At 42.4% G+C, this 15,569-nt stretch overlaps 3 protein-coding genes and 1 pseudogene across 7 annotated transcripts; 1 reads left to right on the forward strand and 3 right to left on the reverse strand.

Moving 5' to 3' along the window:
- Window positions 1–835: 835 nt before the first annotated feature.
- LOC135675617 (probable plastid-lipid-associated protein 3, chloroplastic) lies at window positions 836–4,523 on the reverse strand. The gene is made up of 3 exons (XM_065185946.1): window positions 3,800–4,523; window positions 2,694–2,889; window positions 836–1,361 (listed from the first exon to the last, which is right to left on the reverse strand). Exons 1-3 carry the CDS (start codon window positions 4,441–4,443, stop codon window positions 1,047–1,049), a joined length of 1,155 nt encoding a protein of 384 aa, XP_065042018.1. The 5' UTR covers window positions 4,444–4,523; the 3' UTR covers window positions 836–1,046.
- A 1,418-nt stretch (window positions 4,524–5,941) lies between these two features.
- LOC103986748 (uncharacterized) lies at window positions 5,942–7,143 on the reverse strand. The gene is made up of 2 exons (XM_009404842.3): window positions 6,581–7,143; window positions 5,942–6,435 (listed from the first exon to the last, which is right to left on the reverse strand). The coding sequence occupies exons 1-2, from the start codon at window positions 7,085–7,087 to the stop codon at window positions 6,091–6,093; spliced, it is 852 nt and encodes a 283-aa protein (XP_009403117.2). The 5' UTR covers window positions 7,088–7,143; the 3' UTR covers window positions 5,942–6,090.
- Window positions 7,144–7,717: 574 nt separating this feature from the next.
- On the forward strand, window positions 7,718–13,965 carry LOC135582771 (bZIP transcription factor 1-B-like). 5 transcript variants are annotated; one of them, XR_010513942.1, is made up of 13 exons: window positions 7,718–7,953; window positions 8,184–8,359; window positions 8,488–8,553; window positions 8,655–8,741; window positions 9,437–9,520; window positions 9,641–9,700; window positions 9,797–9,966; window positions 10,043–10,097; window positions 11,498–11,540; window positions 11,617–11,897; window positions 13,073–13,150; window positions 13,213–13,351; window positions 13,432–13,455. XR_010513942.1 is itself a non-coding variant. In XM_065185950.1 (13 exons), exons 2-13 carry the CDS (start codon window positions 8,309–8,311, stop codon window positions 13,570–13,572), a joined length of 1,242 nt encoding a protein of 413 aa, XP_065042022.1. In that variant the 5' UTR covers window positions 7,718–7,957; window positions 8,184–8,308; the 3' UTR covers window positions 13,573–13,965. The 5 variants fall into 5 exon arrangements, 4 of the variants coding, with proteins under 4 accessions (XP_065042022.1, XP_065042021.1, XP_065042024.1 ...); XM_065185950.1 differs by having other exon boundaries at window positions 7,718–7,957; window positions 13,226–13,351; window positions 13,432–13,965; XM_065185949.1 differs by having other exon boundaries at window positions 13,226–13,351; window positions 13,432–13,965.
- Window positions 13,966–14,352: 387 nt separating this feature from the next.
- LOC135677935 (coniferyl alcohol acyltransferase-like) lies at window positions 14,353–15,557 on the reverse strand (annotated as a pseudogene).
- Window positions 15,558–15,569: the final 12 nt, after the last annotated feature.

Here is a 15,569-nt window from a genome sequence, read left to right on the forward strand (position 1 = left end):
AATTGTGCGAGTCAAATTTGGAGATGATCGTGTTGTTGTGTTATATTATACTGTTAAAACTCTTGAGATCACATGTGAGCTGTTTAAATGTTTCATACCCAACACATGAACCTTGAATTAAGTAGGGGATGAGAGTTCCAGGACTTGTTAAGTTCAACACCTCATGCTCTCATTAAAGTCAAGTTCCATGTTCAAAGTAGAGATAGTGCTGAGAAGTTCCTCGAGTCCTTCAGAATGAAACATGATAATATCCAGTATTGAGTTTCATTTTTGTTCCAACACTTGCCTCTTTTCAACCCAAAACTGTGCATGATGTCAATGGATTGCCAAATTTAAGTTCCTGCTAATGATGCACTTGAATCTTAGGAGCCTCTGTTGGCAACTGAAGGCAATAGGTCAGTCATTTTTATTATGAGAAGCACGAGTGCTTGTGACTATATTACCAATATATACAGGGATTACTCAGGTTGTGAGGACTTTTTCCTTCCTCTTGGTCCAAATTGGAACTCATGTCGATTGGCTTCTTACATCTATGTTAGCAGATTTGATCCTTAGTTACTTCTTTTGTTCTGCAAGAAACTAATTAGACACTGAAGCAGTCCCTCACATGAGAACAGCCTGATCTATTTAGATATTGGAGCACCACTATAGATTTGATGCTGATGATACATCATTTCAGCCAAACATACCTAACAGTTGCTGAAAAATCCACAAGAGTTTATTCGATACATGATGACCATCACACCTGCAACCTAAATATGAATCAAAACATGAGATTCATTATATCGATTATTCAGCAGAATTGCAGTCAAGAGCTCATTGTACCCCAGAATAATGTGATGTAACATCCATGATGAATCAAAATTGATCAGTTCATATGATGATCGTTTGCATCTCGTGTATGGATGGAAATCATGGAATAGCGTTCATGGGAGTGATGCAATCCCGCTTCACAGAAAATATAATTAGGTATAGATCAGTCAAAAAGAACAGGAAGATTGGCTAAAGATTTGGTTGGATACAGTTGATATTCCCAATCAGCTTTATCACAGCTGATCTAATAAAGGGCTTCCTTCCTTTGCAAGAACAAACAAACCACCGTCACCTCTTGAGATCCTGAAATCCTCGTCGAGGTATGTTATCAGAAGCCAGGACTCAGCTCTATTTCCAGGCAGAGGGACTTTGAGAGGTGGCTGGCCAGAGATGGAACGAGTGACGTTTGCAACAGCCTCTTGTACTGGGTTCAGCGTCTGCTGAACAGGTTTCAGGTTGATACTCTGCCCAAAGATATCAAACTTCTCCGGCAGATCCAGTGTTGATGATATCTCCGGAGGCTGAAAAGTTCCTTCCTTGAACTGGACCTGCACCGGCATGAACAAGCTTGAGCTTCCTTGTGAAAAAAAAAAGCAAATTTCGCTACCACAACTTAACCTTTGTGAAAAAAAAAACAGCAGAAAAGCCGATCAAGTTACCGAAAGGAGAAAAAGACACACAGTTGGCAGTTGCAACATTTAAACAATATATTGTATGGAAGCTTTTATATGGGTGCGTCATGGATGGTGGACGATATATCCTCCTCCTCTTTAAAACTACACATATATCATTGTGAAGCATCAAAGTGCTTCCTGAGTAGTCTCTACTTGTTGAAACTTCAACACCACTTAGTGGTTCAATCACCAGTAAAAATCAGAGAAATGCTTTAGAAGATCAGAAGAAAAACAAATGCTCAAGCTGCCTGATCAAATTTAGATCAAACTGAACATATTAGAGAGGATTCGAAATAATCAATACACAAGAACCTGTCCGGTTAGAATTAATTTTCCTAGTTGATATACAGGAAATCATCATGAAGAGGTTTCCCATGGAGTTATTCCCATCACCAACATGGACACATGAAACAATAATTTCAAGAAGAGATTCATCAATCAAGTCAGAAAACCATCTTAACTGGAAATATTTTTTTTTCATAATTGCTTGAACTGTAGTTTCCACAATTTCAAAATTCAGTTCATCAAAAGAACACTTATCCTTCCGAGAGGCATCAAGATTCCCCAAAGGATTCCTTGCTCTAAAGTTGATACATGGAGCAAAATTTCAATTTAAAATTAATTTGGTACAGTTTCTCAAACCATGAAATCATGAAAAGGTTACAAACATATTCCTTAATCCATTTTTTCAAGAATTGAACATTAACAGCAATTCCAACAACTACAGGTGCAGTTTGCCCTTCTCTGGAATAGTATTAACAATTGACCAGTATGTGTTTCTCCAACTAAAACAAATATGTACAATATGTCTATGTTGTGATTTTTAAGAGAAATACTAGTTACTTGAAGGGAAAAAAAGCATAATGAGAATTCACTTGTGACTAAAATGAGGATACCAGTATTCTGGATAAAACATGGGATTCAACATAGTAAAAAGAAAATCACATTCCAAAGTCATTCCTCAATCCATTGTTTCAAGAATCCAAACACTAAAAGCATTTCCTATTTAACACAGACATATATGCAAACTCAACAAGTGCAGTTGCTCTTCTCTGTATTAGTGTCACTAACTGAACAGTAAGTGTTTCTCCAACTAAATCAAATATACTATGTATGTCTAAACTGTGTTTGATAAGAGCACTACTAGTTACTTGAAGGGAAGAAAAAAACATAATCAGAAATCACTTGTGACTAATATGAGGATACCTGGATTCTGGATGAACTTCGAACTCCGAAGGAAGCAGAAACACTAAAAGCAAAATTGGCAAAAGGGCTGGAAAGAGTTGTAGCATTCACAATTTCCATAGTCTTGCAGTCAATAGCTTGAGATATCCTTTTAATTTTCAACAATGGTGTTGTCCCCACTGCTAAAAGAGGTAATAGCTCAGAAGATGCTGTGTACCTAGAGCAAGTAAAAGACAACCTCTAATTAGCTAAAATAGCACACACAACATGAAGCCTTATATATAATGCCGTGATTCTTTCAATATTGAGACAATTATTTTGTTGAAATAACATAAATTTCGTAGCAAAGAGGTGGCCTCTGCTGTTAATATGCAACAGAATATATATCTCATAAAAGTTGAGACGGATTCAGTGTAATGACCCAACGGAAACTTCATCATTGTAGCAAATTATTTAGAGGACATGCAGCACCTACCCTTCAGGGTTCACAACAGCTACTTGATCTCATAGTCATTTTCCTGCCTAAAATAGCATGTTTCTTTCATATCCTCTCCTTTGTTACATCATGAAATTGTTGATTGATATGGATCATAGAACTCTGGTAATTGAGTGCTGACAGTTAACTATGCTTAGTGTAGTTGCTAAGCTTTAATCTTTCTACAGCTCATATTTGTACTCAGCAAGTTGCATATTCATCTTTAGGAATCTCAAAGGAACCTTCAAGATTATCCTACATCATGTACTAAGGATGACTCAAATTAAATGAAAGAACCTCTTCTGGTAGACAGAAAAAGTAGAGAATCATGCCAATATCTACAGGTTACAGTAACCACAATTCCATCTTCGTTTCCTCTACAGGCCATAAATTTAACATATTGAAATGCAAACCCATGTTCAACCTTGAACAGTCCGATTGACGCAGGTCCCTAATGTCTATTTTCTTGGTGACCAGGAATATTTCGCGAGAAGAAAACAACTATAATCAAGAACTGGACATACCAATTACTGTGCAATGTATTGTTATGCGAATTTAAATTACCGTCATTTTCTTAGCCCCAACGAGAACTGACGAATCTGAATCCCTAAGGAACAGGAAAAGAAGGGAGAGAAAAATCCAAACAACTCACAGTAGAATCCAATTGCCATCAAGAAGCTCGGGGGCCTCCGTCGGCGCTGGAGTGGGATTTGCTGCCTCCAGCTGGTTGACCAGCTCCGAGATATCGGCCCTATCTTCGACCGATGCCCTAAACCCCAACTCCGTCCCATACAACGAGTCCACAAGGCACCGCTTCAAGTCCCCAAGGTTATCCTCGGAAGGAGTCGGGGTTCCATTTCCCGACAAATTCCCTGCTCCCCCGGGCTCTCGCCCCCATTCGTCTTCATCCACGGGAGGATCCGCCGGCGACGGCGCCTCGACCTCCGGCTCCGCCTTCTCTCCCCACTCGTCGGTGATGCCCGCCGCGAAGGACGCCGAGGCCCCCGGTTCGGTGCCCCATTCGTCCTCGTCTTTGGGGGGATCCGGCGCCGACGGCGGCTCGGCATCTGGTTCGAACTTCTCCCCCCACTCGTCGGCGATTCTCGGTTCACGGTCTTCGCCTGGGACGGCGGAAGCGGCAGCGAAGGAGGACGATCTATGGATTTTAATGGCAGCGGAGGAGCAGGAGAGGGAGGGGAGGGCGAGGGTCTTGGATAGAAGTCGATGCGGTCTGTTCGACTTCTGAGGAGCGGCGGAGGAGAAGGTTGGGAGCGAGGAAGGCAGGAGGGCGGCCATCTGGTAGCGCTGTGGTTCGTGTTCGGGTGGTCGGAATACGAAGCGGCGACAGCGGTGGTCGTTTCGCTGCCACCAAAAATATCTTCCCATTTATTCTTATATAAAAGGGAAAAAGAAATACTGGCTCATCTGTCTTGGCCCAGACAAAGAATAGATAATCGGCAGCCTTACGTTGGCTAATTAACTGGGTCCCGCATGGCTGCCGGATGGACCCCGCTTCGAAATGGCCGTGCTACCGGGTTCATTTCCCATACGCTGTCTGATTTGTCGCACGAAGGACAAGTGCTGCTCGATCGGTGCAATGGCAGCAGAATGCTATGCATTTGGAATCTTCGTAGGAAATTTTTTGCCGCCCCACAAATTTGGAATCCCGATTAGTTTGGGTGCTCATTGCATTTTGGCCACGCAAAGTACTGCTAATAATTGCACATTGGAGCTTAAAAACAAATAAATAAATAATAAAATAAAATAAAAAACTCACGAGACAATACATTTTTGTTGTGATCTTAATTATCACGTTCTTGAGATCTAATAAATATACTGTATATAGTGTCGCTAGTATTATAGGAAAATGATATGACATAATTTGATAGCAATTTCACAGCCACGATAGCACCAACATGGAGCTTCAAAATCGATGTGGCGGATCACGTCGGTGTGACACCTCGGACAAAACGACCATCCTCTCGTGTCGTACAATACCATGCAAGGTGTAACGTCGGGTACAAACTTCCTTCGAAAAGTTTGAGATGATGTCATTGGGTACGAAGCTACCCGTAGAAAGCTTGAGATGACATTGTCAGGTACGAAGCTACCTTGCAAAACTCAGGACGATGTTGTCGAGTACAAAACTGCCCTACAAAACTCAAGATAGAGTCGTCAAGTACGAAGCTTCCCTGCAAAGCTTAGGGTGACATCGTTCGGTGTCGATCCATGCAGGTCGACGAGTGTTTGCATGGAGGATATGGGTTCACCACTTAAAAGGATCAACGGTTATTAATTAATTAGGTATGACCAACTCCCATGTGCAAATATAAAAATCCATCGCTTGGTTAGTACAAGGGAGGCTTTTTTCGAATACTCAATTATTTTTCTCTCATTCCACCAAAAGCTAATTTAAGCTTTGGAATGGTTAAGTTGAGAAATCTCCCTCTCGATCTCGATCGGTTTGCAGGAGCCCCGTGATGGAGAGGCAAGTCACTTGCCAAGAAAGATAGGCGCACCCGATGAGACAAGTTGCTTGCCAAGAGGGAAGGTCGTGCTCGGTCGAGAAATCCCCCTCCAGACCTTGACCTGTTTGCATGAGTTCAACAATAGAGAGGCAAGTCGCTCGTCAAGAGAGAGGCAAGCCCAATGAGGCTCGAACCCGACTTGACCCAACGCTCTCCCTCTTCACTGAGTGTCTATGTGGGTGGCTTTGCGCATCGGGGATTGGATCAAGCCACGGTGACTTCTCGGCCATGGCATAAAAATTCACCAACAAAAGAAAATAGAGGTATTAATTAATTTGTAAACTTTATTAAAAATCTAATTGATAGAATTTTAGATATAGTAAAGAACATATAAAGCGTTCTCTGTTTCTTGAATAGATGATGCTATCCGATAGAAATTGCACCCGTTCTCTGTCCAATTATGGCAGATTCGAGCTTAGTCTTCTTCGTCTTCCTCCTGGAAGCGGAGGTGCTTCCCCTCCGGCGTAGGCAGCCCCTTCAACACCAACACGTTCGGCGAAGCAGCCATCACTTCCTCTTCTCCTTCGATCTCGTCGTCGCTATTGTAGATGAACCTCGTGTGCTTCCCTGTGAATTCAGCCAATCTATGCTTCACATCCTGCACCCGCATCTTCTTCAGACCGTCGCACAAGCCATCCAACTCCTCCTCCTCCTCGTCGCCCGATTTCTCAGGGGAGTCGAACGTCAGCGTCCGGTTGATGAGGAGTTCTTGAGGACCGAGGCGTTCCTCTGCGCGGAAAGCCGCCACAACCTGAACGAACTGCACGCACAACAATATATGATAGATCAAAGGACGTGAAAACCCATGGCCAAACATGGAACTAAACGATGATTAAGATGTATCGAAGGAAGAGATAGCGGAGGGAACTCCGTGCAAAGGAAGAGGCGAGCTCTTCTCAGGATACCTTTAGATGGTCGTCTTGTTCTGGACAAACACAAGGCGATGCGAACCCCACGGAAGCAAAGCCTTCCTTCGAGCCGGTCAGGTCGGGTATCTGCGGCGTATTGGCCGGCGTCGGGGCGAGAAGCCGCATCGGAGATCTAGCGAGGTCCAAGATGGAGGAGAACAGCGGCGTCGGATGCCCCACTGGCAGCTTATCGACAAGCTCAGCGTCTTCCTCAACCTTCTGCAGCAGCGTCCGCACCTGGCCACGGAGCACCTCCTCGCCCGACACGGGGGTCCTACTCGCTGGAACCCGGCTCTCGACCGACGACGACGAGGCCGTCTTCTCCACCAGTAGCCGCCCAGCGGCGAGCCCGACGACGGGCGAGTCGTTGGTGACGTCAATAAGCCCCGCCCGTTCCTCTCCGTTTCTCGATCTCGAGTGCGACTCCTCTTGCTTGCTTGCGACAGTGCATTCGGCGGCGGCCTGAGATCTTGTGTTCCTTCCCGTGGATGATGGGGTTTCCATTGCCTGCGACAACTACGAAGCTTCCAAGTCTTGGAAAGGAAGATGGAGACGCAAGAATGGAGGTGGGCGGAAGAAGAAGAAGAGGAGGGGGTATAAAAGATTTGAATCGGGAGGTCTACAACGGTAACATGGACCGTTGTAGGGGAGGGAAGAGGTGAGGAAGAAAGAAAGGATCTCTTGGTTTCTTTCCTTACGTGCAAAAACTAGACGTTGACAAGGATATAAACATATGTTGCAATATTACTTCGTTTGGATTGGTGTTCTACATTCATTGTTTGCTTACGCTTTAGACCTTAATTAACACGAAGTGTGAGCCTTTTTATTCTACTATAACAAGTATGTATGAATGAATCCTCTGCACGTAATCTATGTGAATTGCATATAGTTTGGTCATGACATGTAGGCCTGTTGAGAAGCTTGTTATATTCTGTGCATACGTGTCAAATCAGAAACGTGCTAATGCCGTGGGAAACGCACATGAACCGCTAACGTGGCATGGAGATGGGTCCCACTTTGTCCATTAGTCGTATATCGTAGAGTCAGTCGAAGCCCGGCCCATGTCAGCCCAAAGCTTAGCGTATCCGTCCCCGTTTCCTTAGCTTCTGCTACGGACTACATGTTGTATAACAAACAACACAATTCTCTCTCCCCCCTCTCTCTCTCTCTCGCTCGCGTGGTCTTTGCGAGAGATTGCTCTCATCGGAATACCATTGGATCCGCCACTTTGCCTTCCTCCCTTCTCTTCTGTCATTCTTCGTTCTCCTCCCCGCCGGAGATCAGTTCGCCAGACAGAGAGAATTACGCTGGTTTTTGGTTCCTGATCTAGCTTGAAGTCCCGATTCGTCTGCGATAGTGTTCGATTTCATGTAAGTATGTTCCTCCTCCTCGATCGAACGTTTTTTTATGTGTTTCCCAATAGAATCGTGCTTTTTGTCGGGAGATATCTGTTTTTGTTACCGTTTCGAATTTCGTCGGTGAATTTTTCAGTTCAAGATTTTAGTATATATATCCACGAGGTAGGGTTTTACAGCGAGATTTGAAGGGAAATTGAGAATTGAGTTGTTTGAGTTGTTGACGTTTTCAATTCGGTTATTAGATTGGAGAATATTGCTCCTTAGAATTGATCGAGTGAGAAATAGGATGGCTTGAGAGGGAAAGACGGAGAGGAAGAAAGGAGAGTCAAAGTAAGTGTTACGTAGAGTTAGAAGGAGAAGTTAGACAATGGGAGGCAGCGAGACGGATTCCAAGGGGCCGAAGACATCTGCCGTGCAGGTACTTTATTCTGCTCTTGCAATTGCAAGTTTTATCCTATTCGATGGTCTGGTTTGAATCAAGAGTCTAAGACTTTGATTTTTATTTGTTTAATTATCTACTTCTTCTGTTTTTTTCTCCTTTCTCAGGAGCAGCCACCGGCCACAAGCTCCAATCCCAGTGCTTCACTCTGTCCTGACTGGTCTGGATTTCAGGTGATGATGGGAATTTTCTTGCTTAAGTGAATTGTGACATTTGGGAACCTCCCAACAGATCTTGTGCACTCATGACTTTGTATTTTATCTGACACCAATAGGCATACTCGCAGATTCCTCCACATGGCTTCTTCCATTCTCCGATCGTATCAAGTCCTCAGGCTCATCCCTACATGTGGGGACCTCAGGTGCTTTCTTCTATTACATAAAAACAAAGCCTCTTTTTTTTCCTCTCAAATTTCAGATGCACTTTTCTGACTCTTGGTTGCTGGGTTAGTTGTATATACGGGGAGACAATTTGCAATTGGAAAATGTAACCTCTTAAATGTGACAAAAGATATTTTTATCCAAATTTTGCTCATTCCATATGAGGACAGATCTGTCGTGGAAGAGAAAAGGTCTGTTGAGAGTATTGATTCATGAACAAAGACAAACAATCTAGCACGAAGTTAGCTTATTTACTGCACACTGCTTCAGAATAGGGACATTGATTTCTTTCATTAAGTAGCACGCCTCTCCTTATGCCGATCCCATCACCAGCATTAGTCTACATGTGCTAAGTTCAGTAATTTAAATGAAATCAGTAACTACATGTCTATGTATGTCTAGTGAATTTCTTTAACATTCTTGGCTTCTCATCTATGATGTTTTTATTTTGACTAGTGGGAGTCTTCCAAGTTAGTATGATTTTGTGGTATTAGCCTGGTTAGTCTGAGTGTAAATTTTAAGCACCTAAAATTTTTTAAAAAAAGTTAAGAGTGAATATGGAAGGATGACAGTGGTGACGGTTTTGAGTGAAGTCAGGTGGGTTTCTCATGTTGCTGTAACTTAATTATGATACACTGGTGAAATGTATTCTTAATCATCTTTTTTCTCCTTTTAGCACCTTATGCCACCTTATGGGACCCCACCACCTCCATATGTTATGTATCCTCATGGAATATATGCACATCCATCTACTCCACCGGTATGTCATTTTAGAACATGACTAAGCAAAAGACTTCTTACTTTTGAAATGCATGACTTTTTTTTTCAGTGCTTTGCAAATGTTACTAATTACTTGCTATGCTCCTTAATCTGTGAGCAGGGTTTGCACCCGTTTAGTCCTTATGCTATGACTTCTCCAAATGGCAATGCTGAAGCCCATGTGAGTTCCCAAGCTAATCCACACTATAAAATTTATTGTGATCTAGAACTCAGTATAAGGGTGGTGAGTTGTGTGATATGCTTTTGTATCTCACAGGGAAGCATACCTGCAAGCACAGAAGGAGATGCAAGATCATCTGAAGGGAAAGAAAGGAATGCAATTCAAAAATTGAAGGGAAGTTTTGGAAGTTTGAATATGGTAACAGAAAAGAATAAGAATGAGCTGGATAAAACATCAGGAGCGGTTAATGGAATCTTCTCACAAAGGTAAAGGCATATTGGACTGGTTAATTATTATCGTGATGTGCTGCTTTTATAATTGATATGATTCGATTGTTTCCAGTGGTGATAGCGGCAGTGAAAACTCAAGTGAAGGAAGTGATGCTAACTCTAAGAATGTGAGTCATTTCCTTTGTATTGCTTTCCTAATTGTTTATGGAAAATAATATAAACTGTACATTTTAGAGTTTCCTGTTGGTAGTACATTCATAAGCTGTCACCACATAACAGAACCTGTGTTGTATTAGGTATTCTGTGTTTCCCATACATTAATGCAAATTTAACTGATGGCTACTGTTGTCAGTTGCAACATACAATGTTGCATTATTAAACACCAGAATGCTGAAGGTCATTTGAAATAATAGCACATTTAAGAAACAGTAATTATTAACTTGTGTAGTTTTTCGAGCTGTTTTCATTAGTCAAACATAAACTTTCTACAATGAACTTCAAATGTTTACATGTATCCTTAGATTAAGTTAGCTATTGTTGTATGGCATCTTCTAAGATCAACTGTTATAAAGTGGGAAGAACAAAATATCGTTTCTGAAGACCCCATTTTCGTGAGTCAAATTCTGGCAGTTGATGCCCAGTTATAATTTAATGTGTGTATATTCATTACAGATATCAAATTAGTGTATTCAGATTTTTTTGGGAATTATTTTTCTATTTTAATGTGATAACATGCGGACTTCAACCTCAGCATTTGCTGAAAGTATTGGCCGCTCAGAATCGGAGCAACAGTTACAGTTTATAGGTTACTTAGAATAAGAATATTTGCGGACTTCAAATTTGTATATTCATTACAGATATCAAATTTGTGTATTCAGATTTTTTTGGGAATTATTTTTCTATTTTAATGTGATAACATGCATACTCCAACCTCAGCATTTGCTCAAAGTATTGGCCGCTCAGAATTGGAGCAACAGTTACAGTTTATAGGTTACTTCGAGTAAGAATATATGCTTTATTAAATTTTGAGTGACAAGCTTAGTCTTTGCTTATTCATCAGGTCCTTTGGAATGAGGTCATGTTAGGTCATTAAAATATGGTCTAATATTACTTTGATTTGTTATACATATGAGAGAGGGCCCAAAACATCAAAAAGCTACTCTTGATGTTGTGACCTAGCAATAATTGTTATGAATAGCAACCTTAGCAGATGATGGAAAAATAGGACTTATTTAAGCTAACCCCTTATTATGAGGATGTTTGGCTGATTGTTTATTGTTAAACTCTGACAAATTTTGACTATGAGATTTTTTTTCCTGCTGTCGGCCTTCTTTTTTGCTAATTAAAGTCTATCCAATTTCTGTTTAAATTTCACTATTGAATTAACAAGTATATTTTGAGGCAAGCATGTTCTGTTGAAATGCTAGCAGTTGATTAAGTGTGGAAATGCTCTCTTTTATGGTTTGTCCATGTAGCTTGCATATTATAGAGATAATTTCCATATTATGTTGTTTGAAAACTATACTTTTGGTGGATCAAGCATTAATGTTGTGAGAAAATTGTATAGGACTCGGAACCAAAGACAGGTGGCAGACATGAACCTTTGGATGGTAGGCACTATAAATTTTTTGCCTGGTTAATTTAATGAATTTTATATTAATGACTTATCATCCATGTGTCTTGCAGAGACATCCCAGAATGGCACAAGTGGCATTGCTACTGGATCAACACAGACAAAATCACATCAGACAGTCCCTGTAATGCCTATTTTAGCAGCTGGATTACCTGGGGTAGTTGCTGGTCCCACTACAAACTTGAATATAGGGTTGGACTACTGGGTTGGTCCAACACCGTCCGTAAACCCTCCAGTATATGGGAAGGTTCCTGCAACAGTAGCTTCAGGAGCAACAGTTACCAGTACACTTGTTGGAGGCAACGAAAAGGTTGCATCCGAGATTTGGCTACAGGTTTTTTCTCAGCTTCACTCCTAGTTATTTGACTGTAATATATTTATTGTTCTGAGCTTAGATAAACATTTTATTTGATGTTGAATAAATAATATCTGCAATTAGTGTTTGCAACTTTGATGCCCGTTTGACAGTGGAGGATCTTCACAAGTATCTCTAAATGCATTCCGTGATTGATAAAGATACTGGATCTATTCTTTGTCAATGCATTGGATACTTGGATTATTATCCTATTTATTGGAAATTAAAACAAGGGCACTTGACGGATACTTGATGTTGACCCATGAATGATAGGACTTCTAGAGCTCTGTATTTAGTAATATCATTTTAATAGGTACTAGATATTGGCCAATTCTTATGGTCCATTTAGTGTTACTATCTTTCTTGTTCATAGACTTACATGCACTTTTGTATTTTCATCCTCAGCATGTCAAGAGCATTGTGATGCAAAAGATAGCTTATTCCTGTTGAATAAGTTAACCATACTTGCATAATTAACATTCATCACTTACAATTAGGTTTTAACCACACATTTTTTCTGAATAAGCTTGAGAAAGCAAAAGCTATTGTGTTTGACAAGTATAGTTTCATTATTATACCTTGTCATATCATGTCCTATTTTTAAGGATTCTTATACCAGCTGTAGGTTGGCTTTACATATATAAATTTCTGTTAAATGAACATACTCGGATAACTGTTCGTGCTGACATGTAACAAGTGAAGATTGAACCATTTTTTGTGTTTCTCTTCAAGACAAAGAGATAGTTCTCACTGACCTTGAAGTAAATATCCAGCATTCCGTTGGGTCATAAAAACTATAACATTTCTGAATAAGGTATTTTGTTTTCTTTAACCGAGAAATGGTACTTTATTCCATTTTGTTGCATTATAAATAAGTTGCTGCCTTTTGTTACTAATTTGTTGCTCTGATGATCCAAGACTTATTTGCTAAAATTAAGATATAATGACTTAAACACCCTTCAAAATTCCCTTTTACTCCCTTTGTTATGTTTATCCTTTGTCTTCATATGCCTTTCCGATTCTCCAGAGCTAGTGATGCTACAGTTTATTTGCATTTCTCCTTTCCTTTTCCTGCACGATGCTGAACTTTGTGTTAATGGAACTGGCCTTTTGACATTTGTGTTGTTTAAATATATGGTTTTTGATGAATTCAGGATGAAAGAGAACTCAAAAGGCAGAGAAGAAAGCAGTCAAACAGGGAATCTGCACGTCGATCAAGGTTGCGCAAGCAGGTATTATGCATCCAGAGAGACTGGTAATCTCCAGGTTTGTAAGTGGCTGCCATTGGTTTAAGTTTCTACTTCCAGGTAGAGTATGAAGAATTGGCTCAGCGTGTTGAGGTTCTGAAGGAGGAGAATACAGCCCTCAGAGCAGAAGTAGATCATATCAGGAAAGAATATGATCAACTTGTTGCTCAAAATGCCTCCCTCAAGGTACTAAACTTTGTCTTCACTTGCTTCCAGTTGTTCTGCCTGCAATTTGCAAGCAGCAGAAATGATATTGCTATATGCAGGAGAGGACTGGGCAGACAACAAAAGTAAAAGAAGATTTAGTGATAAAGGAGAGCAGCCAACATGCTGATGATAATGCTCGCAGGAGCTTCAGTTCTGAGCCACAAGAAGGGCAATCAGACTCTAAGCAGAGTGGCAAGTGAGATCATGACTGCTTGATACCGTCTTCTCAAGCCTAACCCTGACTGAATCATAACCATGAATTCTTCACAGATTGACATAAAATGTTCCTTGCCTGATTGTCTTGATTGATCTTTTAGCAGTCAAGGCAAGCAGCATATATGGCTAAAATCAGTTGCCCCGTCACTTAGATCAAGGCTAAGGCTAGGTGTTTTTGTTCATTCTATATGACATGATTACTGCTTGATATGTTATCGGAGGTTATATAGTTCCAAGTGTTGTGCTACAGCAGGTATAGAATATTGAGTTAAATAACTAACTGTGATCAAGTTCTATGTTCTCCTTATTGGACAGAATTTATGAAACTTGTGTGTATTTCTTTTCAAGATAAATGAATCCTAAATAATTTGCTACTACCGGGGTTAGGTCTACCTGTATGAGAAGCTTTTGGTGGAATGTGAATCAGCATCAGCCGCAGTCCCAACTTTGTTGCAGATTGTAACAAAGGAATGATGCTGCTGTCTCAACTTGATGAAAAATAGAAATTTGTTTTCTCTCTTTTCTCTTCTCATAAATAATTTGTCTGGTCTCTGTTGCAGTGGGGTGAAGAATTTACTGTTTAGTTCTGATCGTCATTGATATCGTTTCAAGGTTGTTTGCTGCAGTGTGTTGACCAGCCAAGTGTAGACTTTTGCTGAGTCGGATGAAGTCAATGGTCAACCTACACCGCAAATGTGGGAAGACCAAAAGTTTTATGGACCAAACAAGCCGTATTAGATGATGAATACAATATCGGAGACCTGCTAAGGACCTTCTTCCTCCTGCGGCAGCTCCACAAAGTAATCGCATGTTGCCAGCCACCTCCACGGCTTCCACCTGCCACCTCTGCATCCTCGTGTACACCACCCGGTCCCCTTCCCCTCCCACGCTCGGCGTCGGGCATGACAGGGCCCACGTTCACGCCCACGAGAAGTGGTACGACGCCAACGCCAGCCTACTCCACCCGAAACCTCATCCCCGACGACACCTTCACCGCCGCCCCGTCGCCCTCCTCCTCCCGGTAGATCTTCGACCTCACTGCTTCTGGCCGCTGCTCCTCGACCCAATCGATGAACTGCAAGAATTGCTCCCGCGTGGCCACCTCCATTATCATCGCGTGCACGAACTCCGCCACCTCGCCCAACTCCATCGACGTGAGATCCGCGATTCTTAGATTCTCGAAGGTGATTGTCACGGCGTTGCCGAAGTAAGACTTCATCCACCACCACGCTCATCTTGCAGGCCCTGCGCCGGCCGGAGCCGTTCCCCATGCCCTCGGCGACCGTCTGCCACGGGAATGCGGTGAAGGCTTCGATCTTAGTCCTTTTTCCGGATTTGGCCGGATTCGAAGTCGCCAGAGCTTGGATGCGACTGATATCAGCCGCGGCAACGCGGTAGATGCGGCTAACGAAGCGGTGATGGGATGGACCGTCAGGAGAGATGATAAGTGTGGTGTAGAGTTTACTGATTAGGGAGGGGCGATAGCGAGCCGGGCGGCGAGGGTGGAGCAAGGAGCGGCGGAGATTGGTTTAGGCCGTGCGCATTCGGCCCATGCGACGAGGAACATGCTGGTGTAGAAGGCGTCGGCGACGCGGTGATCGAACGCCAGGCCGACCACGACCCCCCCACCCGCCCCCCGCGCGCTTGAGCTCGGTGACCTGCAACGAGTAATCATAGCTAACACTGGATCGTAAAGCACGTAGCCGAAGTAAGCACTCTGTTCCTTCTCACCTGAACACAGAGAACTCCTCCATCGTTCCTGCGCACCAGCTTTCCTTCTACGTTCCTATCAGCATCATGGAGATTGAGCTCGCTGAGCCCCATGTTCGCATAAGCTTCCACGAAGGCACACCCCGCGGTTGTTGCAGAGCACTTCATACTCGCCCGAGGGCTTGTCGACGACTTCACCAACGACAGCGTAGTTTGTCCACCATGGCATCGATGGGCGTGAGGAGGTGGTGGCCGCCATCGCGTCGGGCTG

The sequence above is a fragment of the Musa acuminata genome, chromosome BXJ1-6 (assembly GCF_036884655.1).
Source record: "Musa acuminata AAA Group cultivar baxijiao chromosome BXJ1-6, Cavendish_Baxijiao_AAA, whole genome shotgun sequence".
NCBI lineage: Eukaryota > Viridiplantae > Streptophyta > Magnoliopsida > Zingiberales > Musaceae > Musa > Musa acuminata.